This window comes from Hyperoodon ampullatus, assembly GCF_949752795.1.
Source record: "Hyperoodon ampullatus genome assembly, chromosome: 19".
NCBI lineage: Eukaryota > Metazoa > Chordata > Mammalia > Artiodactyla > Ziphiidae > Hyperoodon > Hyperoodon ampullatus.
The window spans coordinates 44,051,412-44,076,580 of record NC_136932.1 but is presented as its reverse complement, the minus strand read 5'-3'; the positions used below and the strand labels follow the sequence as shown (position 1 = coordinate 44,076,580).

At 53.3% G+C, this 25,169-nt stretch overlaps 1 protein-coding gene across 1 annotated transcript; it reads left to right on the top strand.

The window, feature by feature from the left end:
* The first annotated feature begins 1,417 nt into the window (after positions 1 to 1,417).
* On the top strand, positions 1,418 to 23,596 carry NXN (nucleoredoxin). The gene is made up of 6 exons (XM_079725086.1): positions 1,418 to 1,514; positions 3,808 to 3,908; positions 5,735 to 5,841; positions 18,202 to 18,381; positions 20,178 to 20,302; positions 23,311 to 23,596. Exons 1-6 carry the CDS (start codon positions 1,503 to 1,505, stop codon positions 23,491 to 23,493), a joined length of 708 nt encoding a protein of 235 aa, XP_079581212.1. The 5' UTR covers positions 1,418 to 1,502; the 3' UTR covers positions 23,494 to 23,596.
* Positions 23,597 to 25,169: the final 1,573 nt, after the last annotated feature.

Below are 25,169 nucleotides of genomic sequence, written 5' to 3'. Positions count from 1 at the left end.
CTCTTAAGAATGTTTAATCTGAATCCTGTATCGGGTTTCTCGGCAATAGTGCAAAATCGGTCACTGGAAACTTTATGGGCAGAGTCACCCTTGATCTGAGGTTCTGGCCGGTTTGGAGAGCCCAGTGGAACCGGGAGGCTGGGAAAAACATGCAGCACTAAGGGGGGCCCACCCAGTTAGAGATGGGGTCCCACAACCCTTCCTGCCAAGACCCGGGTCTCCATAGGCTGGGTAGGCCTCACATTTCTTGGCAGATACCCTGCCCAACTCCCTGGCTGCTTGGGACTGAGTTAAAAACAATGATCACAGCCACCCATGCCTTTTCCTCTGCTTTATGCAGCTGGATTTCTGATGCCTGTTTCCCTCGACACCTCCATACCCTATTGTGCCAGTGCCCAGAGGGCCAGCCCCTCCTGTCTGGGCCCCAGGCCCCCTGAAGGGAGGCTCACAGCTGAATCATCCTGCAGTCTCCCCTTGTTTCTTTCTTTTCTGGAGGTGCATCGGTAATTCAACATTTCATTTCTTTACGTCACTTTCTGGCCTTGGCAGTTCAGTTCCAGAGCTCTCAGCGGCCCACCTGAGCAGCACCACCCAGACGGCCAGGAGCTTACAAAGGAGCCAGCACACACTCGGCTCCTAGCCCTGGGCCGTCGCCTTCACACTTTCTCAGCCTCGGCTCTCAGACCCTGGCCCTCTGACAGCTGGCGCAGCTGACTGCAGGAACCTGCCAAGGACTGGGGATTGTTTTAAGTGGCACAGGGAAATGAGGGTTGGGGCTGGCTGAGGCTCGTGCTTCCCAAGTGTTTGCAGGCTGAGTGGCACACACTTAGAGCGACTACCGATATTTCGGTGCATGGACCTGGTGAAGTGGGGCGAGGGGCTGGTTTTAACTCTTGGTCATCTGTTGAATGCCCTTGTCCCTTCTCCCTTGGGGCCAAGGGGACACAGCCGAACACCTGCCTGATGATAGGGTGGAGAGGCACCAATAAAAAACCTCCCTTCCTGCCTTAACCACCTGGTGGAGGTCTGACTGTATTTGAAAGATGCCTGATCCATCTTCACGTTCATGCGTCTTAGAGACAGCGCCCACGGGAGAGGTAGGAGAGAAAAGCTCACCCAGGGCGAGTGTGGTTCTCCGTCGGCCTCTGCTGCGACTTGAGCCTGGGTGTGGCTCTGACTTGGGGTCCGCTCCACTGTCTCAGGCCGCAGGGACAAGTGGGATTGTAGCTTCTCTTGTCCCTTTTGCCCAGCCAGCCCTGCTTTCAATCAGTAATTCATTTAATCTGTACTTTCGTGTTTTCCAGGCTGTCTACCCCTGAGGCCCAGGAGGCTTCGAAGAACTCTGCAATTAATCTGGTTTGGATTTAACCACCTTCTTTTACTTTTCTTCTTATAGCTTAAACTTTGGAACAAATATCGAATTTCCAACATTCCATCACTAATATTCTTAGACGCCAGCACCGGGAAGGTCGTGTGCAGGAATGGGCTGCTGGTGATCCGCGATGACCCAGAGGGTAAGGCCTTGCTTTGTCCACCCGTACCCCCTGCTCTGCCCCCTGCCCTGCCCTCCCCTGTTGGTACAGAGGGTATAAAGGAAACACATGAGTGTGGGTTTACTTGGCTAGAGAATATTGTCTTGATGAAATTACAGTATTCTCCAGGTCATGGTTAAGATTTTTACGGAGATCAGAATGTCCCTTGTGGGGGCTTTAGTTCATGGGCCAGCAGAGATGGAATCTGAAAAAGGAAGTTTAGCTTTGAGGGCTGAGGAGGCCATTGAGAAGCGGCTTGAGCCCAGATTCCGACTCCTAGTGCTGTTTCAACGGCAGCTCTCACCTTCACAATCAGAGGCAGGCTGTGTGGTTTCGGGGGTTTTTTCTCATTAAAATTTTACCGTAGCAAAGTCGCAATCTCTGCATTGCTCTGCTGGCCTGGCGGTGAGGGCCCCTCAGTTCCTGGGGCTGCTCAAGTCCTAAGCCTTGGTCTTGCTGACTGGCCGGGTGGCTGGCTGTGCCTGGGTGGCTCTCATCACCCTGCTCAGAGGCTGTCCAGGGCCTGTTTCTCTCCTTCTCTCAACCCCCGCCCCCCAACCCTGTGCACTGGAGTCATAAACGTCATAAAAGTGTTACAAGATCTTCTTTCCCTCACTTACTGATCCAATTGGAGGATTCAACCCGGGTCACAAATTTTCCCAGTAAAAATTTCACCTGCTTCAAAGAATTGTCCTCAGTAAAAACCAGGGCAGGTAGAACCAAGTCTTTACCTTCTGAAATGTAAACACACACGCACACACACACCCCACTCTGAAGCTTGTTAAAAACCCAGCTTCCCCGCCTCCACCCCCAGAGATTTTTGGATCCATTTGTTTCAGGGTGGGCTTGGCCACCTGCTTTTTCAGCCAGGCTGTGCTTCTTTCTCCCTCCCATCCTCCACCCACCCCAGGCGATTTTGAGGCAGTGGTCCCTGGACCACCCTGTGAGAAAATACTGTTCTGTTGAGTGGGGGAGCATATCATTTGCTCTTCCTGCCTGGGGCTTACGTGTCACCAGAATGTGGACCATCTGGGTCGAGTGGTTTTACGCTTTCCTTTCAGTAGACTGAAATTCTCATCTCGCTGGGTTCCCTGGGCCCCAACCCAGACCAGCTGAATCAGAATCTCTGGGGGTGGGGAATTTTACAATTCCCCAGCTGATTCTAAAATGCAGAGTTGAGAGCCACTGAGAGTCCAGGGTTTGAATTGAAGAAACTCACAGTTAATACCCGAGGCAGTGATTTCCCAACTGTCCCATCATCACAATTACTCGGGGAGTCGTTTTGCTTTGTTTTGGACATGCATCTTCAGCCTTGCCCCTGAATCCTGAGACTGGGGGGTGGGGGGTGACCTGGGCTTCTGTACTTTTCAAAAGTCCCCCAGGAGATGGGTCCTGTGGTCATCCAGGTTCAGGAACCATTGCCTTGAAGGTAGGTAGGGCTCTGCCGTGGACGAGTCCTGCTTTTATTCCTGGTTTAGCTGTGGATTCTATGGATATGTTAAAAAATACTGTTTGGTGATAAAGTTGTCATGCTCTGCGGCCCTGAGGCCTTTTGGGTCAGAGGCCACGAGGAAGAGTCTTAACATTCTCGCTGTCTGTTGCCTGTTTCAGGTTTGGAGTTCCCTTGGGGGCCTAAACCCTTCAGGGAAGTCATTGCAGGGCCCTTGCTTAGAAATAATGGGCAGTCCCTGGAGAGCAGCAGCCTGGAGGGGTCTCACGTGGGAGTCTATTTCTCTGCACACTGGGTGAGTGTTTGGTCCCTCTGTAGTCCAGACAGAAGGGAGCAGTGATGTCACCACCAAGACCAGCTGGGGTTGGCTTCTGGAGGTGTGACTGCTCAGGTGTCATTTCCCTGCATTCTTGCCTTCTCCCGTGCCCGAAGTATGGCTGTCATGCTGCAAGTGCTTATTGTGATGAATGACATTAGCAGCAAGCAAACGACTTCTTTGGACTGGCCTAAAAGGGTAGTCCTTCCCCCTAAAAAATAAATAAATAAAAAGAGGAGTCCTCCTAACCCATTCTGACGAGGCTTCTCATGGGCCCCGCGGGAGCTCGTTTTAACTGCTGCCTGCTGGCACCCAAGTGGATGGGGCAGGGCCTGTGCTGGATACGCGCCATCACGAGAGGCACATTTGTTTCTGCCTCTTCCGTAAACTGGAAACGCGATCCGAATCCTGCTTGGGTGTTGCTGACCTGGCCTCTACGGGCCGGTGGCTGGGAATTGGGAAGGAGAAGGCACGACGTGAGGCTGCAGGATCCCACTCATGTCTTCCAGTGTCCGCCCTGCCGAAGCCTCACCCGGGTCTTGGTGGAATCCTACCGGAAGATCAAGGAGGCAGGCCAGAAATTCGAGATCATCTTTGTTAGTGCAGACAGGTAACGCGTGCTGGGGAGCGTGGCGGTACATCTCCCCTTTTCTCTAGGTGGATGTCTCTTGCCGTACACATCTCGCCTCTTTAGCTTGGAGCTTGGGGGATGGGGATCAGGGGAGACATATCTGGGATGATTGTTGGAGGGACAGATACATTTCATATTTACTCACATAATTGTCTGAAGGGGAGCCAAGAAAAACCCGTCCTTGCTGTCAATATTAAGGGACATCCCAGTTCTGGTCTGGGGCATTTGAGATTAGCATGCATTTTTTTCTGATTAGTTCAGCTTTGTGGATGGTGGTGAAAGGATGTGGAGGGGGGAGGATGGAAAGAAAAGAGCCGGAGACTAATGGAATGTGGCACCTATCCTAGCGGGCTCTGCAGTCATTTCTCTTAGCTCTGGCCACGTGCTTTTTCTAGGGGCTCTCCTCAAAACAAGAACAGACATTCTTCCTGGAGTACGTCAGGGCCTTTTAGCCTCAGTCTCCTCTGTTTCTTGCCCTCTTGCCGGCTTTACTCATCAGTGACCTTCCTTCATCTCAAAACTCCAGCCCCAGTTCAGACCGAGCCACCAGGTGTTCTGTTCACAGAAGGGTCTCTGAGATAGCAACACACGGAGGGCCTTGTGTCCACTGTCGTACCCTGGATGTCTGCATGATGCTGTCCTCAGTTTATTGGCCCTTGGGCCCCGCCCCACTATGCTGCGGGGGGGGCCCCCCCACCCCATGGAATGGGGCAAACCTGAAGGCATGCCACAGGGAGGAGTCACTTTGTTAAAGCTTTAAAAAACATCAACTTGGGAATTTCCTGGCGGTCCAGTGGTTAGGACTCCACGCTTTCACTACTGAGGGTGTGGGTTTGATCCCTGGTCAGGGAACCAAGATCCTGCAAGCCCCGTGGCACAGCCAAAATAAATAAATAAATAATAAAAACGTCAACTTTATTGAAGTACAATTTACATACAATGAAATTCATACATTCTGGGTGTACAGTTCAATGTATTTTCACTAATGTATGTACCTGTGTCACCATCACAGTGAAGGCATAGAACATTCCCATCAATTAAAAGAATCCCTCGGGCTTCCCTGGTGGCGCAGTGGTTGAGAGTCCGCCTGCCGATGCAGGGGACACGGGTTTGTGCCCCGGTCTGGGAAGATCCCACATGCCGCGGAGCGGCTGGGCCTGTGAGCCATGGCCACTGAGCCTGCACATCCGGAGCCTGTGCTCCGCAACGGGAGAGGCCACAACAGTGAGAGGCCCGTGTAGCACACACACACACACACACACAAAAAAAGAATCCCTCGTGCCTCTTCTCAATTAATCCTCACCCCCAAATCCCAGCCCCACGGATCCCCGGATCTGCTTTCTATCACTTGATTAGATTTATCACTCCTAGAGTTTCTTAGACATGGAGTCGTAGGTATATGCTTGGTTAAGTGTCCTGTACGCATCACTGTTATGTGCACAGATTACAAACATTGAGGGGAATGTGGTATCTGAACATCTAGACTCCTCATAAAAGTAAGACCTGTCAGTGTTGGAAAAGGAGAAGTTAAGCTGAGCTGAATGTGTAGGATGCAGAGGAGTGGGATGTTGACGTGGCCTGGCATTTCAGTTTGGCGTCCACCTGTCGTGTGGAGCTTTGCTTTGGGGTGTGCACTGGAATGGGCAGGGCAGTGTCCTCCAACGGCCTGGTGTCCGAGGAGCACGATGATTAGAAGCCCCGGCATCTGTAGGGCCCTGGGCACGACTTGGTGGAAGGTGGGGAGGACCCAGTGGTGGTGCCTTGGGGGGTAATAGGGCTTTGTCTCCGTGTGTGTGTCTCTGTAGGTCAGAGGACTCATTCAAACAGTACTTCAGTGAGATGCCCTGGCTCGCAGTCCCCTACACCGACGAGGCCCGGCGGTCGCGCCTCAACCGGCTGTATGGAATCCAAGGTAGGCGAGCCCGACGCGCAGGCTCCTTAGAATACTGCTTGTCTGGGCTCACCACCTCTTTGGCTTTCCTTCTAGAGGGAAAAGAACATCTTTATTTCCATGAATGTTCGCATTCTTTAGCATCTTAAAAATATGCAGTGGATTTTAAGGTATGTAGATTATCCCTCATTAAAGCCTTTTTTTTTTTTTTTTTTTTTTAAGTGCTTGTCCCGGTGAGACAGCTACTTCTCACCACCCGGCCTAGTGGGTTCTAATGTGGTTGGGCTATGGAGAACACCTGCCCAATGACTCAGCCAAAACCCTATCCCGAGGTTCTTTCTGTCAAACAGACCTGAGGGTGACCTTTGGTTCTGTTACTCAGGCTCCTTGAGCCTCGGTTTCCTCATCTGTAAAATGTGGATGATAAATTTGCCACAAAGAGTTGCTGGGAGCATTAATAGGATAATGCAAATCCCATACTTCGCACGTTCCTGAAGTGTCATAGTGACGGCTGAGGGGGTATTGCCTTTTAGGCAAGAAAACTGATTTCCTGAGAGTGTTGAAAACTTGGACTTGAAGTACTAATCATGGTGTTTTTCAGAAATAATGATTACTAGTGAGACAATCTGTGTTTTTATTCTTTATTATGTGAATACCTCCTTCCTAGCCGTCACCCAGCCAGGTTTTTTCCTGGTGGTCTATTAAGAGTTAAATTCATTCTCTTTGTATCAGTGGTACCAGATCCTGGTCTACCCTAGACAGATAACAGCTAATATTTGAGTTCTCAGTGTCTTGGTTTATAGGAAGTGGGAAAAAAAAGACAAATCAAGATCTACCCACCAACTCCACAGCTTGTGGGGGAACACATCAGGTTCTTTAACCTTTTTTCTTCACCATTTATTTGTTTTTTGTTTTTTTTTTGCGGTACGGTGGCCTCTCATTGTTGTGGCCTCTCCCGTTGCGGAGCACAGGCTCCGGACGCGCAGGCTCAGCGGCCACGGCTCACGGGCCCAGCCGCTCCGCGGCATGTGGGATCTTCCCGGACCGGGGCACGAACCCGTGTCCCCTGCATCGGCAAGCGGACTCGCAACCACTGCGCCACCAGGGAAGCCTCTTCACCATTTAGAATAAGCATTTGGCTTTGTTAGGAGCTAGTTTCAAAAAATTAATATTTCATTTAAAATTGGTGATTCTCAATTTCAAATGTGCATAGGAATTCCCTGGGGATCTTGCGAAAATGCAGATTCGGATTCAGTGGTTCTGGGGTGTGGCTGAGATCCTGCATTTCTAGCAAGCCCCCAGGCGATGCCAGTGCTGCTTGTCCAGGGACCACACTTTGGGCATTAAGTCTAGGTCTATTAATCCTTTGAGAATTTTGGAGCCTTATGCCTCCTACTAATAAAAAAGATGAAAGCAGTTTTCTTTCCAAGCAGAAGTGGAGAGACATGACATGGTTTACTGGTCCACAAGGACGGGTACCAAGTTGGTTAATTTAAAGGAGATGGCCCAGGAGTATTTCCTTCCAGCACTCTGCTTACAGAGAGCCTTAAAACATGTGTGCCTTGGGGTAGGAGCAGTATTGCTTGAGAAAAGTGATGATCCTAGGCCAGTCATACTAAACAGAGGGTTGAATTGCAACTTGGTGGGGATAAGTAAAACTTCATGTCTCTCAATTCACTTATTCATTCATTCAACAAGTATTTGCTGAGGGTTTACCCCCCTACTGCTGACTGACCTTGAGCAAGTTACTTAACCTAACATTTTTCAGTAAAATTGGGCAGTTTCACTGTTGGATACAGAGTAGGCACTTAATATTTAACTGACTGACTTAGGGGAAAAAAGGGAAATATTTGATTTTACAACCTAAAAAAGATAAACTTTTGGATGTCAAAAAGCTTACTAACAGAAAGGCAACTAACAGTATTAATAACACATGTGGCAAAGAATCTGTATCCTTCATAGAAAAAGAGCTCTTTCCAGATACCAGTCCAAAAAGAGAGATAGACAAACAATTTAGTTGAAAATATGTACAAGATATGAGGTGGGCAATTCATCTGATGCATATTGTCAGAATGGATAAGAAAAATATTCAGAATAATTTTCATTCATGATTTACAGATGAAAACACTGAATTTGTGTCTATCACATTTGCAAAGAACTCTACTTTCCAAAAAAAGATAATCCCCAGTATAGGAAAGAGAGCAGGCTGCTAGTAGGAATCTAAATCAGGGCAACGTTTCAAGGAGAGAAATTGGCAATGTACCCCAGAGGCCTTAAAAATCTATAAAACCTTTAATTTCAGAATTCCATTTGTAGGAATTTATGTTCAGGAAATTACCCTCTAGCACCCAGCAAAAACTGAACTTGTTGTGCAGTTGGAGGTGCATTTTTGTTTTTTCTTTCATCTTTCCTATACTTTGGATTTCATCACAGACCACAGTTCTTTCCTTGCTTTAGCCCCTAGAAAACTCAGAGCTGAATTTGTAGCCACCTTTAGCAGTTTTACAAAGCTGACCATTTCTCTGCATGCCCTTGACCCTAGCTTGGTTTTCTCTTCCTTCCTTGTTTTCCTTTCAGTGGGATGTTTTCATCCATTTTTTATTGGATTATATCATGCACTTTTTAAAGCAGCCTCAAATCCTTTTTGGAAAAAAGCTGGAGTAGATTTAAATGCATAGGATTCTATTTCTTGGGCTCCAACTAACCACCAATACTGTACACTGAGCTTGGTGGGGAATAAGAAACCAGAAGGGTGTGCCAGTGCTGCCCTTGAGTGGGCAAGATGGGATTTACATTGGGAAATAACTACAGTAGGATGATATCTTTTGAAGAACTAAAAAGTGTTGGTCAAATAGGTGTCACTTTGTACAAGGGCTCAGAAGACTGAACTTGTCCCAGAGAGCAGAGCAGGTGCTGGCCTTCACTTGGCCACTCTGCTCAGTCAGGCAGCCTCTCTAGATGGAGGCATCTTCTTTCCAAACACACGTCCTCAGTGAAGCACAGCCTTTTCCTCCCTTTCTTGGAGGTGGAGGCCAGTGAGGTGCAGGTCATATTCTAGTGGTCGATGCTAAGGCCCTGAGGTCACCTGAAAGTAATAAATTACCAAAGGACTGTCTATATCACTCATAGCCAGTTTGAGGGTGGGGGTTTCTACCCTCCCTGTGCTCTGTGAGATGCTTCTTGGGGCCCTTGTTGGCGGGGTAGGCACAGAATAGCAATCTCCTAAGGAGAAATCACAAACCCTGCAAGATTCCACACAAGTTTTGGACACACAGCTGAGGCTAGAAGGTACCCTTCTGTCAGACATTGGCAGGGCACGAAAAAATTAAATTGATCGTGGGACTTCCCTGGCGGTCCAGTGGTTAAGACTCTGCGCTTCCACTTTAGGCGGTGTGGGTTCGATCCCTGGTCGGGGAACTTAAGATCCCGCATGCCGCATGGTGTGGCCAAAAAAACAAAAAAGGAAAAAAAATTAAACTGATTGTTTTCTGTCTGCCTTCAGAGAGCAGAGAAGGGAACTCTCCTTTTGGATTCTCCAGCTATCAACATGTAAATATTACAGCAGTAGGAGCCCTGGTTGCTAGGTGTGGCCCAGACAGCCAGGATGCGGGTGACCACAAATGAGCAGGAAGAGAATGAAGAGTTTTCAGAGATGCATTCATTTGGCTCAGTCTCTTAAGGCCTGGCAGTGTGAGGATGAGTACATATGTGGTTCCCAGACTTGAAGGAGCCCTCAGCTGAGAATCAGAAAGCTGATCTGGAGAGGCCCTGTGCCCAGGCAAGCAGCGGCCGGGCAGCCACACAAAAGAACCCAGCTCTGGCCAGCAAGTGTCCTCTGCAGCCCAGCCCTGCACCTGGCCCGTCCCGCTGCTCCTTGTCTGCTGGCTCCACGGTGTACACTCCCTGCCCTCTGTACTAGCCCCCCCTCAGCTTGGACCACCCTGCTTATCCAGCTCTCTGCCTCCTGCTTCCTCACTCTTGGGTTCTCTCCCTGGCACAGTGTTTTCTGCCAGCTGCTCACTTGATCACTGACCTCTTTGGCTAAGCCTTAGGAGTCATTCCTGCAAGCAGCCTGTCAGACATTGCCGGCTGACCCTGATCTGTCTGTCCGCCTCTGGCCCTGTGAAGCCAGAGATGCACTAAAGCACGGTGAAACGAGAGTGTGGAAGAGCCACACAGGATCCTTTTCAAGGCAGCATTTAATGAAGGGCACACAATGGAATAGTCTGAATTCACACGAGACTCTGGCTTGGAGCTCTTGAGCCCAGAAGGCTTCCTGGAGGAGGTGACTCTAGAGCAGGGCCTTACAGAATGGATGGGATTTAGGTAGAGGGTTTGAGACATTCCAGGGCAAAGGCCAGAGTAGGATGTCCATGGTGTACTATAGGGCAGACTGGGTAATAAGGCTGGTGATGCCACATCACAGAAGGCCTTGAGCACCAGGCTGTGGTCCTTGAACTTGGCGCTTTGGGCTTTGGAGCTTTTTGAAAAATTTGATTAAGGGGAGATCAGTGCAGTAGTGACATGTAAGCTAGACTGGAAGAGAAATCCCAGAGGCATGTTATCCTCTGATATTTCTGATGGACTCACTGAGCTCCCACTGTAGCCAGACCTCAGGCTGTGGCTCACGACAGGCTTACCTGTGGGGAGAGAGAGGCTGCTCCCTTGGGCTCTAGGGCAGGTGGCCCAGGCGGCCTCTGCCTCCTTCCAGCCTCACAGGGTACTTCAGCTTCATGGCATTTTTGGGGGTCCCCGGTGCATTAGTTGTTGGTAAGTTCTTAGGCAGCATTTTCCATTGATTTTACCAGTCAGCATGTCACTGCGTTTGACTACCAAAATATAAGGTAGAGAAAATCCACAGCCTGTTCTAGGGGGCGGGGTTGCTGAGAAGACGCCTTTGCAGCCTTGCACAGGCCGGACCGGGAGCAGAGTGATGGGGATGTGGAACAGGGGCTGGCTGGGGACCCGAGGTCCCGGGGCCATCACTTTCCTCCCTGTCGGCATCTCCCATGGCCCAGACTCCTCCCCTGGGTGAGTGTCTCTCTCCTCAGCAGACCTGCTTTAGTGGGGGTATGGCCGGCTCTCCTGAATTCCCTCAGTCTCCCTCCTCTCCACCATGAAGCATCTTTTACAGCGTCAGGTCCGTAACTCAGAATGTCTGTGTGTCTCCCCATCCCCTTTCTTCTTTCTTGCTCACATAGAGCTCCCATGTCCTCTCCAGGTGCACTGCCCTCCCAGCACCTCCACATGTTCACCAACCTGGAAGCTCTCTGAACCCCATCATTTTGGGGCCTTTATGGAGGTTTCACTATGTAGGCATGAGTGGTTAAGTCACTGGCCATTGGTGATTAACTCAACCTCCAGCGCTTGTCCCTTCCCCAGCTCTTGAGGTCAAGGGTGTGGAGCTGAATGCTCCAACCTTCTAACCGCGTCTCTCTGGTGACCTAGACCCATCATCTCGTGAGCATCCAAAAAGACACTCACTCTTACCACTTCCATTCCAACAGTCTTGGAAGCTCTTGTGTAAGGATCTGGGACTAAGACCAAATATTATAACAAAAGATGTCCCTATCACCCCAATCATTCAGGAAATTATAGGGGTTTTAGGAGCTCTGTGCCAGGAGCTGGGGATGAAGGCCAAATATATACGCCTCATTATGTTACAGTATCACGATGTGCACGTACATACACTCCATACATAGGCAGAGTCGGTGGAGGGCTCCACCGACTGTCTGGTCTTCTGCAAATCCCGCAGGGCTCTATCTGGGAGATCTCATGCTCCCTGCTTGACTCTGTGTCCCTGTTTCTCACCCCACTTTCTGTCTCCTCCTGAACGTTTTGATGAGGGTGCTTTCACAGAGCAGTATGAGGTACCTTCCCCTTCCCGCACCCAAGCTGAGCCACCTCCACCTGGCCTGTCTTTGGGCCTTAGAGCGCGCAAATGACTTCATCAGACCATATTGAGGCCCATGAGGGCAGAGCCCCTCTGTGTCACCTGGACAGGCTTGGGTGAAAATGGGCAATGCAGAAGAACCTGGAATCCTCTGAGCATCTTGGGAGCTGGGCTCAGAGCGCCCCCGGATTCTGAGTATCTTCCAGCATCCCGAGGAGGCCTTGCATAAGATGCTGCCACTTCGTTCAGGTGTCCATCCAGGTGGTGGTGGGAGAGTCTGGGTCTTGAGGCTGTGCCCTCCAGTCACCCCTTTCAGAGATGGCAGGACCTGCTGCAGGCCTTGAGGAGGCATCTGCTCCCAGGCTGGTTGCCGGTCCCTCGGGTGCTCTGGCCTGAGCCCGGGCCGTGTTAGCTAGCAGTCTTCGTGGGGCCGCTTGAGTTCACCAAAGCCTGGCATGTGGCCTCCATCCACTTCCTTTGCCTTGGGGAGTAGCTGGGTTGGCCTCCCTCCTCCCAGCGCTTTGTGCAGACTGGGGAATTTGTAGCCCTATAAGCTGCTGACAAATGCCTTTCTAAGGAAAGGGTTTAGACGCACTTGGCAAAAGGCAGATCCCATTAGCAATTCTCTAATGCTGGCTGTTGGAGAATACCATGTTCTGTGCAGGGAGGCTCCGAGCCCCTTCTCTCCTGGGTTAGAGGCCCCCGCTGGCTTTGTTCCTCTCCCCCCCACCCCCGCCCCCACCCTTGGGGCCAGCAGACAGGGCCCGGGGTGGGTGGAGGCCCTGCCACCAGGAACGCAGCAGGGAACACCGGGAGGCAGTTGTGTGAGGCCCGTCGCTCTCCCGGGATCTATTTATCTTCCGTTTCTCTGTTGCCCTCTTATTCCTTAGCCTTACCCTCTGGCTTTTTCTTCTCCTTTTCCTTTTCCCCTGCCTTTCTCATCCATTTCCCGCCCTTCTCCTCTCTTTCCCTTCCTTTGCCCTCTTCCCTGCCCCTTTCACAAAATGGACTTGAGGCAGAGTCTCTCTATTTTCTATAGAAACGAAACATTCAGCCACTGTGTTTTTCAGTGAGTAGAGGGCTAGGGGCCCACGCTGCTGTTGTTTTGTAGGCAAATCTCAGTATTTAAAGGGCTGGCGCAGGCTCTGTGGAGCTGGCCCCCTGGGCCCGGGGAGGGCGGCTGGGGGCTGTCTTGGGGCCTACAGAGCAGCCTCAGTGCCCTTCTCTGCTCGTCTTGTTTCATTCTGAAAACGTAAAAAAAGGAAAAACAGGAAAGAACAATGTAACAAACACCCATGTGGCCACCACCTAGAACTGACATCTTTGCCTGAGGTATTTATCAGCGAATGGGAGCATTAAACACAGACCAAGTGGGGTTCCCTTTACTCCTCCGTGGAGCATGGCCCCTTCTTTCTCCCCAGTGGGGGAGAGCAGTGACACTATCATCCATTCATTGTGAATATTCCTCATCTGTTTTCAGATGCTCACTGCGTCTCTGAATCCATGAGTAATGTATAGTCGTGATGGGTGTGTTTTTAGAAGTGTACTTAAGTGCTGACATGCTGTAATATCATAATGCAGCTTGCTTTTCTCACTGAACGTTATGTTTTTGAGATTTATCCCTGTTGATATTTACATCTGGTTTATTTCAGTGCCGTGAAGTGCTTTGTTGTACCACAGCCTGTTTATCAGTTCCACTGTCAGTGGATACTTGGTCATTTCTGGCTTTTCTGTATTACAAGAACGCTGCCATTTTAAATGTCTTCTTTGGGACTTCCTGGCGGTCCAGTGGTTCAGGTTCTGAGCTTCCACTGCAGGGAGCTCGGGTTCAATCCCTGGTCCGGGAACTAAGATTCCCGCGTGCCACGTGGCATGGTCCAAAAAAAAAAAGTCTTCTTTGTGCCTCCTGACGCGGGCCTTCTGGCCGAGTTCAAGTGAGCCCAGACTCATCCCTTTGACTTCCTTTGGGTTTCCCTGAGCTTCACCACTCACACCAGCTGCCTTCTTCCTTTCCTTAACTCACCCAGTAGGGGAAGGTTTGGGGGAGTTGGAGGGGGAGGAAAAGAGGGATGTGATGAACGGAACTGGGGTTGATGTTGCCAAGGCGTGGTCTGTATTTGTCATCCCACCCCTGCTGCCCTATGGTTCCTGCTTGATTTTTATTTAATGTTAGTGCATTCATCATAATACCATTTAACAAAACTCAAATATGTATCTATTTCACCCACATTCCTGCCTTCCTAGCACAACTGTTTTCACTTTTCTGAGTCCTTTTGGTCTCTGTCTTCAAGCATATTTCTACAGAGTTGTAATTGTACACACAGCACTGTGTATTCTGCATTTTCAACTCATCCATGTATTACAAACATTTCCATACTGCTACAGCGTTCATGATGACCATTTATTTCCATGATCACGTAACCACTTGCCCTGCCACGTGCCCTAACCCACTCTTCCTGTCTTGGGGTCTGCTTTTCCTCCCCTTTCTCTTCTCCACTGCCAGCAATCTTTGCGATCACACTGCCACCTAGAAGCAGAGAAACAAAGTTGGGTTACGGCCCTGACCAGGTCCTCTCCCACCCCCAGGTGCTGCCCCAGACCCACCACCTCCTTTGAAACTCCCTCTTTCCTTGGCGATAGGAAAGCAACCAAACGCAACTGTGGGACAGTCTCCGTGCACGTGGCTTTTTTTTTTTTTTTTTCGGCCGCATTGGGTCTTCGTTGCTGTGTGCAGGCTTTCTCTAGTTGCGGCGAGCGGGGGCTACTCTGTGCACGGGCTTCTCATTGCGGTGGCTTCTCTTGTTGCAGAGCATGGGCTCTAGGCGTGCGGTCTTCAGTAGTTGTGGCGCATGGGCTCAGTAGTTGTGGCCCGCGAGCTCTAGAGCGCAGGCTCAGTAGTTGTGGCACACGGGCTTCGTTGGTTCGCGGCATGTGGGATCTTCCCGGACCAGGGCTCGAACCCGTGTTCCCTTCATTGGCAGGTGGATACTTAACCACTGCGCCACCAGGGAAGTCCTGCACGTGGCTTTGAGATGGTTTTAAATACTCACAAATCGGCTCCTCCCAGGAGGAAACAGTATGGAGCCGGCTTCTTAGGCCTTGTTCCTTCTTCTCTAGGTTTTCGGGGAGATGCTGAAGGGGATTCTGAGACACTGCTGTGGTCCACCCAAGCTCCCCTGGGCGGGGGCCTGGGGCTGGAGCCCTCTCTAGGAGCAATAGAGTGTGTGTTCTACTCGCAGAGGTTAAGCTTGGGGTGGTGCAAGCGAGAGAACACCAACCGCACACGTGGCAGCACTATACCGTCCCTGGAACCCTCCCTGTGGTGTTGACGTCGCCTCGGTGTTCTGTTTCTTTAGCGAACTCCCTCCGGCCAGCGTGGAAGTTTCTGTTTATCTCACGAGAGCAAGGCACCAGTTTTCTGTCCCTTCTCGCGAGCCAAAGGATCAACTTAGGGATGATTAAAAAAAATAATGATGAACTTATTTATAATAAGAGCTAATATTTACGGAGTACTTACTGTGTGCCAGATGGTCTGCTCGAAAGCATTTTCTACTTGTCATTTTACTTCCAGCCCCCAAGTAAGACAGGAAACTATCACTACCCCCATTTGACGGTGTGGAAATGAGGCTCTGAGCAGTTAAGTGACTTTCCTGGATCTTCCTTAGAATTCATACTGTACTCTTCCTCCAACCGTTCCAGCCATCCCAGCTGGGAAACGACAAGTTCAAGAGAAGCAGAGGTGAACTGCTCCCTTTTCATTCCCTTCAGTGAAGCCCCTTGCTGGGGTGGCAGTTATTTGGTACAAAGGCATTGATTAGAAGTTTTCCATTCCCTTTAAGTTTCCCTATTTTCTCCTTAGAAGTCTCTGCTTCAGGGAACCTGCTTCAAGGGAGCGGGGAGCAGGAAAGGCCTGATAGGGCGGGGGCCGGGGGAGAAAGGGGAGAGGTGATGGTATCTCAGCCTCCTTCCCCAAAGCCTCAGAGAAGAGGGAGGTGGGTGGTGCAGAAAGTGTGGCTGCAGGGCCTGCCCTGCCCAGCTCCTCCTTGGGGATGAGAGTCCCCAGCCCGGGGCTGTGAGAGCTCCCGCCAGTGGCCGGCCTGGTAGAAAGAGCAGCAGCTTTTCCAGCAGGCAGACCAGGCTTCCTGTCCCACTGTGGCCACTTACCGGCCAGACGACCTTGGGTAGGCAGCTTGAACATCTGCAGAAGGAGGATAATCGTACTTCCAGGAGTGAGCGAGGTCCCACGCCCTGTGTGGAGCGCAGAGCAGACGCCCTGAGAGCAAGCTTCCTTTTCTCACCCGCTGGTTCATCTCTGGAGGAACATACACACTTAGGGCTCCGGGGCCAAGCTAACCCAAGATCCGGGGATGGGAAGGCGGCCTGGCCCGATGCTTGTTGATTCTTTTTCTCTGTCCGTGTGCCGGAAACGGGCTTCTCTTGGTTGAAGTCTGTGGTCACTGTACCGAGTCACTTTCTGTTTACACTCCACAGGCACATGCACCTCATCATCTTGGGCTCAAAGCACCAAATACAAGGGGGACTTCGCTTTCACGTAGCCGTGGGGGAGGAGTGGGGAGACCCGGGGGCCCAGGGGAGCTGTTCCTCTGTTGACTTGGCGAAGACTCCACAGCAGCCAGCTGGGGGCCTGTGTCCCTGCCCTGCCGTCCTGGTCCCCACCAGCCATGACTGGAGAGAGGCTGCAGCCGTGGTATCAAAGAAGCCCCTTAGAGTAGCCACTTGGAGAAACCGAGGCACCAAACCAGGAAGTGAGCTTCTTTGCCCTTGGATTTTACTTCTCCTGCCTTCTCTGTCCGTCCTCTGTGCCTGCTTGCCCTCCACAGACCAACTCAGCATCCCACGTCTGGGCTACAGACAGGCCTGCTGCAGTGTCTAATCATAGCAGTGGGCAGGCCCTGGTTTAACCCAACACTTGAAATTGCCCAATTTCAGAAACTGGTAAAAGAACTTTGCCAAGGCATTTTTGAGATGAGGCATGGTGCCGGGGAGGCATTTGTCTGCAGCTGGCCAGCCTGTCGTGTCGTGGGCCCCAGCCCCAGGCTCCCTTCAGACTTCTGACTCAAGCCCAGCCTGATCCGGGCTGGGGAACACACCTGATGTGAGCCCCAGGCCTCTGGGGGATGACATGCCGTTGTGAGGATGAGGCTGGAAATGTCCCGAGTCCCTTGTACTCTGACACACAACTCAGGAGGCCCGGACAGCTCTGGGCGCATCCTGAAAGCCCGAGTGTGCCGGCTGCGGCCACGTGTGTTTGTATGTGATGTGTGTTTTGGGAAAGGCAGTCTCCAGAGCCTGTTTCTCTCTAGTCCTGTTCCCCAACATGCCAAGCCACTCCTTCTAATAGGTGTGAACATAATAGACTCGTTTTTCCTTTTGCAGATAGGCTCACCACTGCATGCCCGCTGCCCCAGCCACCATGCAGGTCATAACACCAGGGCTGTATTTCTGGTACCTCAGCATCGCCCCCCGTGGCGAAGTAAAATGTCAGTGGAGCAAATTACCGACTGAATGCTGTGGAATCTATAAATATTAAATTGCTCTGGCTTTCCCTGGCCCATATAAAATTAAAGCTCCAGTCAGCTCCAGAGGGGAGGCAGCTGGTTAGTGCAAGGGGGGAGGGGACCAGCTGCCAGTGGAGAGACAAGTGTCCCCAAAGGGCAGGGCCGAGTCTGCCTCTGTGGGTGGTGGCTGGAGGAGAAGCAGCGGGGAATGGGGTACAAAGAACAGGGAGGTGGAAAACCCACATGCGACTGTAACCCGGGAGGGATCTCCTCTGACTTTCCACTGGAGGCTTTATGGTTAGAAGCGGGCTGTGGTTTGCGGGGTGCTTTGTGTTGCATTTCTTACCCCAGCCCAGGATTCTAACATGAGGGCGACAGCACTGCCGTCAGCATGTTCCCTCCAGGGATTGCCCCCCTCAGAGCGGATGCTGGAACCTCCCCAAGCAGCAGGGCTGGAGATGGTGACCAGCTGTCCTCCTCCTGTCCTGCTCCTGGCAGCCCCTGTCCCAGGCTCCTCCCCCCAACAGGCCCCCTGTGCTCGCACGGGTGGGGCCCTCCTGCCCTTGACCTGTGCTGGTCTGCATTGCAGGGGAGTGGGTGTTCATACCACCTCATGAGGTTTAGACTCCCTGCAGGTATGGGAGCAGCTCCTGCTTCTTGGGGATCTCTCTAGGACTTCTCTGCTTCTATGTGCCAAGCCCCCGTGCTGAGTTCTGAAACGCACAGCCTTGTTGATCTTTACGTGGTGGGTAGCTACGATAAGGTGGGAGCTGCAGTGCATTCACCGGGGGGCGGGGGAGTGACTTGCTTAGGCTCCCGTGGAGATGTTACCTGCCAACCCAGGGGGGCTCCCTGGCTCTTCAGAGGCTGAGCCCAGCTTCCATCCCAGGGCTCTCTGGCTGAATTGTGTCCTAGGGGGCCGTCTCGTGGACTGTGGGTCCGTGGCCAATCTCGCGCCCTCTCTTGCAGGCATCCCCACCCTCATTGTGCTGGACCCACAGGGGGAGGTGATCACGCGGCAGGGGCGGGTGGAGGTGCTGAACGACGAGGACTGCAGGGGCTTCCCGTGGCACCCCAAGCCCGTGCTGGAGCTCTCCGACTCCAACGCCGTGCAGCTCAACGAGGGCCCCTGCCTCGTCCTTTTTGTAGGTATGAAGCTCAGCGGGACCCCCAGGGTGGGCCGGGATGGGCAGAGCTCACTGGGAGGGGGGCGGGGAAGTCTGTCCCCGCACCTTCTTTCTGTCGCCAGCAACACAGGGCCTGGGCCTTTGTCTCCGCGGTTGCCGTGCTTCTGACCCCAGTGATTTATTCGTGGTTCTCCCCTGTGGGTGGTGGTGTTCTGGGACCTGCTGCTGCGCTTTCCTTCCTAGCTGCTCCCGGCTGCCAGCTGGGAAGAAGAGGTCAGCCCGGGAGGAAGCCCTCGGCCCCGTGATGAACAGACCCATTGTTGGGGGCCGGGCTGCAGCACAGCAGCTGTGGGGGGCTGGGCCCCGTAGGCCAAGGCTCATCCCCAGCTGCTGCTGCCGCTCGCCTGTGCTCTGAGGAGCTGCCCCAGGGTGGCTGGAGCAGGGCCCGGCCTCGGGCGGCATCTCCGGGGCTGAGAGCCCCTCAGTCTCCCCGCCTCTCCCACTCTGACTTTGAGTGGGTGACAGCAGGAGGACACAGAACACCCACTCCAGGCTCCCTGCAGGCCCATGGGGTGACCCTGGTTCCTTCTGCAAACGGAGCCACTGCTGGCCAAGGGCCACCTTGCCCTCTGCCTTGGGACTCATTGCTTGGTTCCAACTTAAAGTAAATATGGGTACCGGAATCATGGCTGAGCTGCTGCCATATGCACCACAGTGAGGGGGCTGGAGAATGCAGGCAGCATCCGACCCCCATTCTCTGGAAGTCTGGTTTGGGGGCCCCCAGGCGGGGACCCAACATGCGGACTTGAGGGAATCCTGAAGCAAACTGGCTTGCAGGCTGGCCCTGTGCTTGGGGGATAGAGGCCCTGGAAGGGGATGGCCTTGGGGGACCATTCACCTTGGGGCTTCCTAGGCAGGCTCACACGCCCACATCCTGGGGCCTGGGAAGCAATTCTGAACTGAGGGACCGTAGGGAACCTCACTGGCCATTTGCAGATGTGGAAATAGGGTCCCAGGGAGGCAAAGCGAGTTCCCAGCATCACGGAGCTAATTAACTGTGGATCTAGAGTATGTGGTGCCAAGCCTGCGCACTGGGCCTCCTGGGTGGTGTGGCAGTAACGGGTGAAGGTCCTGTGCGGGCACCCGTTTCCACCCACCCCCGGTCTGCGCCTGCTCTCGGTTTCAGGGTTCAGCAGGAGTGAGCTGCTCCCATGCTGCTGTTTCCCTGGAGGCAAGAGATGCCCAGAGGGGGCTCTGGGAACCCGGCTGCGCGTTCTCCCCTGCAGTCAGCCTGTCCCTTCCCAGCCAAGTCCCGCTGCCAGCTGTGAAGCTGCCAGTGCCCTGGTGCCTCCCAACCGCCACCAAAGCTGCTGATCAGACCACAGTCCTGACCCATCACCACCAGTTCTGCCATTTCCATTAGGAAGTCAGAGCTCCGCGGTCACGGCAACTCATTCTGTGATTGTGAGAAAAACTGCCGGGACCTCAGGTCCTGGCTTAGGGGAGGCTCAGCTTCCAAGGTGGGTTTGTGAAGAGCTCAGTGAACAGGATTGCATTTGCCTGGGCATTAGAGCTACTTGGTGAAGCGAGTTCTTCCTGGGGGCGTGGTTCAGGACAACCTGTGTGTGAGAGCAGCGAGCAAGCTAGCCTATGCCTGGGGACACACGCTTCAGCACCCAGGAGGCGAGGCTGGTGTCCCAGAGGAGGCTTCTCTTCCCTTCAGGGGCTGCTCAGATGGGCAAGTCAGGCCCTGGACCCAGGCACCACTCCATCTTGATTGACAAGCCAGTGCGTCTTTGTGTCTTTCTCCTGTCACAGATTCTGAGGATGACGGGGAGTCCGAGGCGGCCAAGCAGCTGATCCAGCCCATAGCTGAGAAGATCATCGCCAAGTACAAAGCCAAAGAGGAGGAGGCGCCGCTTCTGTTCTTTGTGGCGGGGGAGGTGAGTGCTGCTGTGGCCTGGCCCCCGGGGCTGGCTCAGCTGGCCCGCTTTCAGAACACCAGTGATAGCCCTTGGGGATGTCTGAAGGGGGTCTGGGGTGACTGTGCTTCCAGAAGACTCCACAAACAAATGTAGCATAAAAAGATGTCAAGGAAAACCAATTCTGGCCCCTGCCGCCTCCTTGCCATCTCTCACACACAGCAGCCTCAGGGCCGCAGGAGGCCCTCCCACGACAGAACCGCCCCCCCACCCCCCCGCCCCGCCTTGCACCCAGGCTACGCCCACCCCGTTTGCTGGGGAGCCACAAAGATCGCGATCAACATTTATTCCCTCTGCGCTGGGTCCAAACCAAGCTCTTGATGCTTTACAGAGTGTCTTCTTGGTTAGTCCCCTCCCCCGGCCCGCAAGGGGGCCTTTTCCCATCACGGGATGCCGGCGGGGATCCGACCACCACTCCGACCTGCAATTACCCCTCCAGCCCAGGGAGAGTGCTGATGTTCCTGGCATCCCTGTCTCTCCCACCCCAGGCCTGTCCCTGGAGGGCCTTCAGCTGGGCTTCACCTAGCAGAAGGCTCTCCACGGGGGGAGGGGGAGGGGGAGGGACGAAGGGCGGGCCCTTAAGCTGGGCCGCCTCCCCGGAGGTCTGGGAGCCTGGGTCCCGCACACGTGGAATCTGCAAGATGGCCGCAGCCGCGTCTCCCCCGTCCCCACCCCGGAGCCACCCCCCGCACAGGTGCCGCTGCCTCCCCCCACCCGGGCACCGGCCTAAGCCAGTTACTGACAGATACACGTTTTGAAGCCCCCCTGCCCTCCCTGCTCCCATCTGTACCTCCAATTGGTCCGAGCCCCTGCTCATTTCACGCTGTGTTTGGATCCCAGGGGAGGCCGCGGCGGCGCGACACCGGGAACCACCCATTCATCACCTCAGTAGCCGCCCCTGCTCCGCGGGCCCCTGGAAGGCAGCTGAAGTCACCCTGCCCAGCCGTGGGGTGGAGGGAACAAAGCAGGTTCACAGGGCCCTGCCTTGGGGGTCCCCAGCCCGCTCCACACAAAGCACAAATGGAAGCCACTCTGAATGTATTAAACTCTAACCCCTTTCGAACGGCTCTCGGAGAGAAAAGATGGGCGCAGAGGAGAAAAGGGCGGAGCCAGCGCGGGGGCAGGGCTGGAGGGCTCTGGTGGCCGCGTTACAAACGTGGCTGAAAAGGAGCAATGGCAGGTTTCCCATAGGCCAGGCCCCGAGTGAGGTGCCTCACCTCGTGGGCAGGGAACACCCTCCTTACCGTCCCACAGATGAGGAGGGTGCGGCTGAGAGAGGGTGAGACCGCTCCGAGTCCGGCCCGGGCGGGCTGTGCGGGCGGGCTGGCTCTCATGCTCGCGGAGCCCCACGTGAGCCATTATTGAATCCGTTTCACAGGTTTTAGGAGACCTGGGCTCCGAGAAGTTTCTTGCCAAAGGCCTGCATTAAGTGGGTGGCAGAGAGAGGAGTGAACGTGAGATGAGGAGTGACTCCAGAAGCAGTGCTCTCCCTCCCTCTGTCCGAGCGGGTCTGGCAGACGGGCCGCCCAGCCTGGACCAGGAGGTTGGGCAGAGGCCCAGGGGCATCCGCTGCTCCAGCTCTCCCACCCACCGCCAGGCCTTCCCCTGCTCTGCACCTGGGCTCCTGGCCTTGGCAGCTCTCTTGGTCCAGTTCTCTGACCTCGGAAGCAAGGCAGCCAGCAAGCACAGGGCGCTGGAACGTCAGGCACCAACTGGGGGCTTCTGAGCCCTGGACTTAGGCCCTTCACATTCCCCCAAGGCTGAGCGGGCTGCGGCTTTGTCTTGATCCTGTCCTCTCCCGCAGGCAGAAGTTGCCCCTTCTGAAGCCTTAACAGCCGTTAAAATTCATCTCCCCGTGTTTGCTCCAGGGAAAGTGGAGGGGAGGCAGCGGGCTCTGGCCTGGCCTCCTAACGGGAATTGGATGTATGGTATTTGTCCAGGTGTCTCCCCTCTGTTTATCGTGAAGATTGTTTATTAACCCAGATGGAGGCTGTGAGTTGGGTGAACGCTGCCAGAGATGCTGAATCACCCGGCATTGCTGGGAAGTGCGTGCTCTTTATAGGGTGGGGGAAAGAAAGACAATAGCTAATCATCTTTCCTAAAGAACTGCCCTTTCAGAAAGAAATGTTTTTTGTCTCAGAAACCGGTGAGCCTCCTGCTCACCAGCATTTAAGGCCAGGAATACTCCGAGCCCTTTTTTGGCAGGGCGACTCAGGTCTTTTCATTCAGTGGAGAGTTTTGCACACTTTATGGTAAGACAACCTGGGGATGGGTATAGAGAGTCCATTTCCTGTATCAGCAGCGTGAAAGGTAATCTCAGATGGTTGCTCCCTTACAAATCTTTCTCCTTGTCTTTGGATTTCTCTTTGCCTTTATACTTAATAAAGCTACATCTGATGCTAGGGAAATTCCTCAGGGCAGTCACTGGGAACGTATGATAAATGATAAATTTATCATTTATAAATGATAAATACAGCAACCCGTGTAAACTTCAGTAGCACTTCAGGGGCCCTGGCTTCTGAACTGGCGGTGTAACTCCTGCCCCCGCTGCAGCTGTGGGGCTGGGGGCAGTGGGCTGTTTTCTTAAAAACATTCTGCAGTTGAAGTCCAGATGGGCCTGGGCCCACAGTGGGGCTGCAGATAATTGAGAGTTGGTTGCAAAAGTAAGTAATCAAAGGACATGCCATTTTCACAAGTTAGAGCTGCTTTTGTGCTAATAAGAAAAGATGACTTGCCTGGGGTTTGGGGTGATGCAGAGAGAGAATTTTATGAACCAGGCTCCCCCTCCACCTGGCAGGGCAGGGCACCCTGCTCCCCGTTCGGAGAGCCCGTCTTTCCTGGAGGCCGGCCGTGCTCCAGGATGACGTGGTGGTTCCATCCCTAGGCTGTCTGGGGAGTCCGGGCCCAGGGGACTCTCTACCCTCTTTCTTGGAAACTTACTGGTTTTCTTTCCCTCCGGTGACTTCCAGGATGACATGACCGATTCCCTGCGAGATTACACCAACCTGCCCGAGGCTGCCCCTTTGCTCACCATTCTGGACATGTCAGCCCGGGCCAAGTACGTGATGGACGTGGAGGAGATCACCCCTGCCATTGTGGAGGCCTTTGTGAATGACTTCCTAGCAGAAAAGCTCAAACCGGAGCCCATCTAGTCGGGCTCCCGTTTCCCGGGATGTTATTTAAAACGCATTCTTCTCCTCCCCCTCCCCCACCCTTCCCTCCACCCTTGGACTTTTCCAGGGTGTCCCGAATCACACAACCCAAGTGTCCAACCTCTCTGTGGTGCCTTGTTTTCTGCATTAACTCCTCAGCTAGCACCCTAGGGTGCGCATCCTCTCCAGCAGCAGAAGAACCTCCGTGTTTGGAGACTCTGCTTGGGATTTGCAGGGCTGGCATAACCCGGCCCGAAGTGGGACTGCAGCGTTCTCTTGGTCCCTAGCTCTTGGTGAGGTATTTGCCAGGGTGTTGTTCTGTCAGGTGGGTGCCAAGGGACAGAGCATCGGTGCTCTGGGTCTGCCTTAGGTGCCAGCGCGTACGTGCAGAGCCCGAGGGTTCCGAGGCGCATGCGCGGCGGGTGGAGCAGGGAGAGGGCGGCGGCCGCGGAGGCCCCGTGCAGAGCTGCTGGCGAGGACGTCCTTTCCTAAGTGACTTGGTCTGTCTTGGTCTGAGGGAAAAACACCAGCCTGTCAGCCGGTTCTTGGGCAGGGGCTCTCCAGCCCTCAAAGGAAGTTTGTGTTCTTTTCTGATGAGGAAGAGAGTAGCTACGGTAATGATTCACGTACTAATTGCTTACTTTGATGGAGCGCCCGCCATGTGATAAGAAGGAGCTGCTCATTCCTTCCTTCTAGCTCTTTCTTCCTTGACCTTGACCTTCTCCCAGCTTCTACCTTCTCAGATGAACAGCCCCTAAATCTTGGAATGTTGTTGCTAAGTCCTCCCCCTTGGACATCTTCCCAAGAAGACGCGGTGGTCCTGTGTTCCCGGAGGAGCACCGCTCACCAGCGCAGACCTGACTCAGCCCGGCTCTGGGCCTGGGGCCGCTGGAGCTCTGCTGAGGCGCCCTTACCCACCCTTGGTTACCCCTGCATCCCTTTCTTCTCAAAGCAGAACTTAAAAGAGACCAAAAAATTACCAGAAGCCTAGCTTTTTCCTAAGAACCTGCAGAAAGGGCTGTGCCCTGAGGTGGGAGTGCAGGCCAAAGACAGGTCAGCTAAGAGTAGGCCCTGGGTCCGCTCTGCCGGGCCCAGCTCAGCTCCTTGTTTGGGCTGAACTGACCACAGAAAGGAAGCTGACAGCTGTGCTCTTAGGATTTGGGATGGAAGGCTTTGCCTAGGGCCTCACAGGGTTTCCGCCTATCTCAGTCAGAAGTCAGGGCCTTTAAAATAATCTCAGGCCTCACCCCTGGCTCCACTCACAGCCAATCAAGACCATTTCTTTGGAAAACCCAGCCCCCTCCAATTAGCTGTTGACATGTCGCTCCTTGCTGAGTGGGATTGTTGATTTGTAGTTCAGAGGTACAAATTTAGTTGGTAATTAGACTGTTACTGTTACCAGCCTGAAATGCAGTCACCTAGTAAGAAATAAAACAGGCATCTCTGGACGTTATCAACCACTCGGCCATTCCTGTCCTTCATAACAAAAATCTTTTGGCTTGTGCTGTGCTCCATGGGGTGGGCAGCGGGCGGGGGGGACACACAAGATCCTCTTGACTTTCACCGGATATTTGGCAGCTATGTTTCAGAATTTTTGAGAACCAAGCCCTAACGTGGTCATCTGTCGAATCCTCTGGAAGCCGGGATGCTCGTTTGGATTAGAGCGCCAGAGGCAG

Excerpts from the sequence above, each read along its gene's own strand:
- NXN (XM_079725086.1), top strand. Across the intron at positions 3,909-5,734 it reads ATCTTTGTTAGTGCAGACAG|GTCAGAGGACTCATTCAAAC; the intron begins GTAACGCGTGCT and ends GTGTCTCTGTAG. Across the intron at positions 18,382-20,177 it reads CTGCCTCGTCCTTTTTGTAG|ATTCTGAGGATGACGGGGAG; the intron begins GTATGAAGCTCA and ends CTCCTGTCACAG.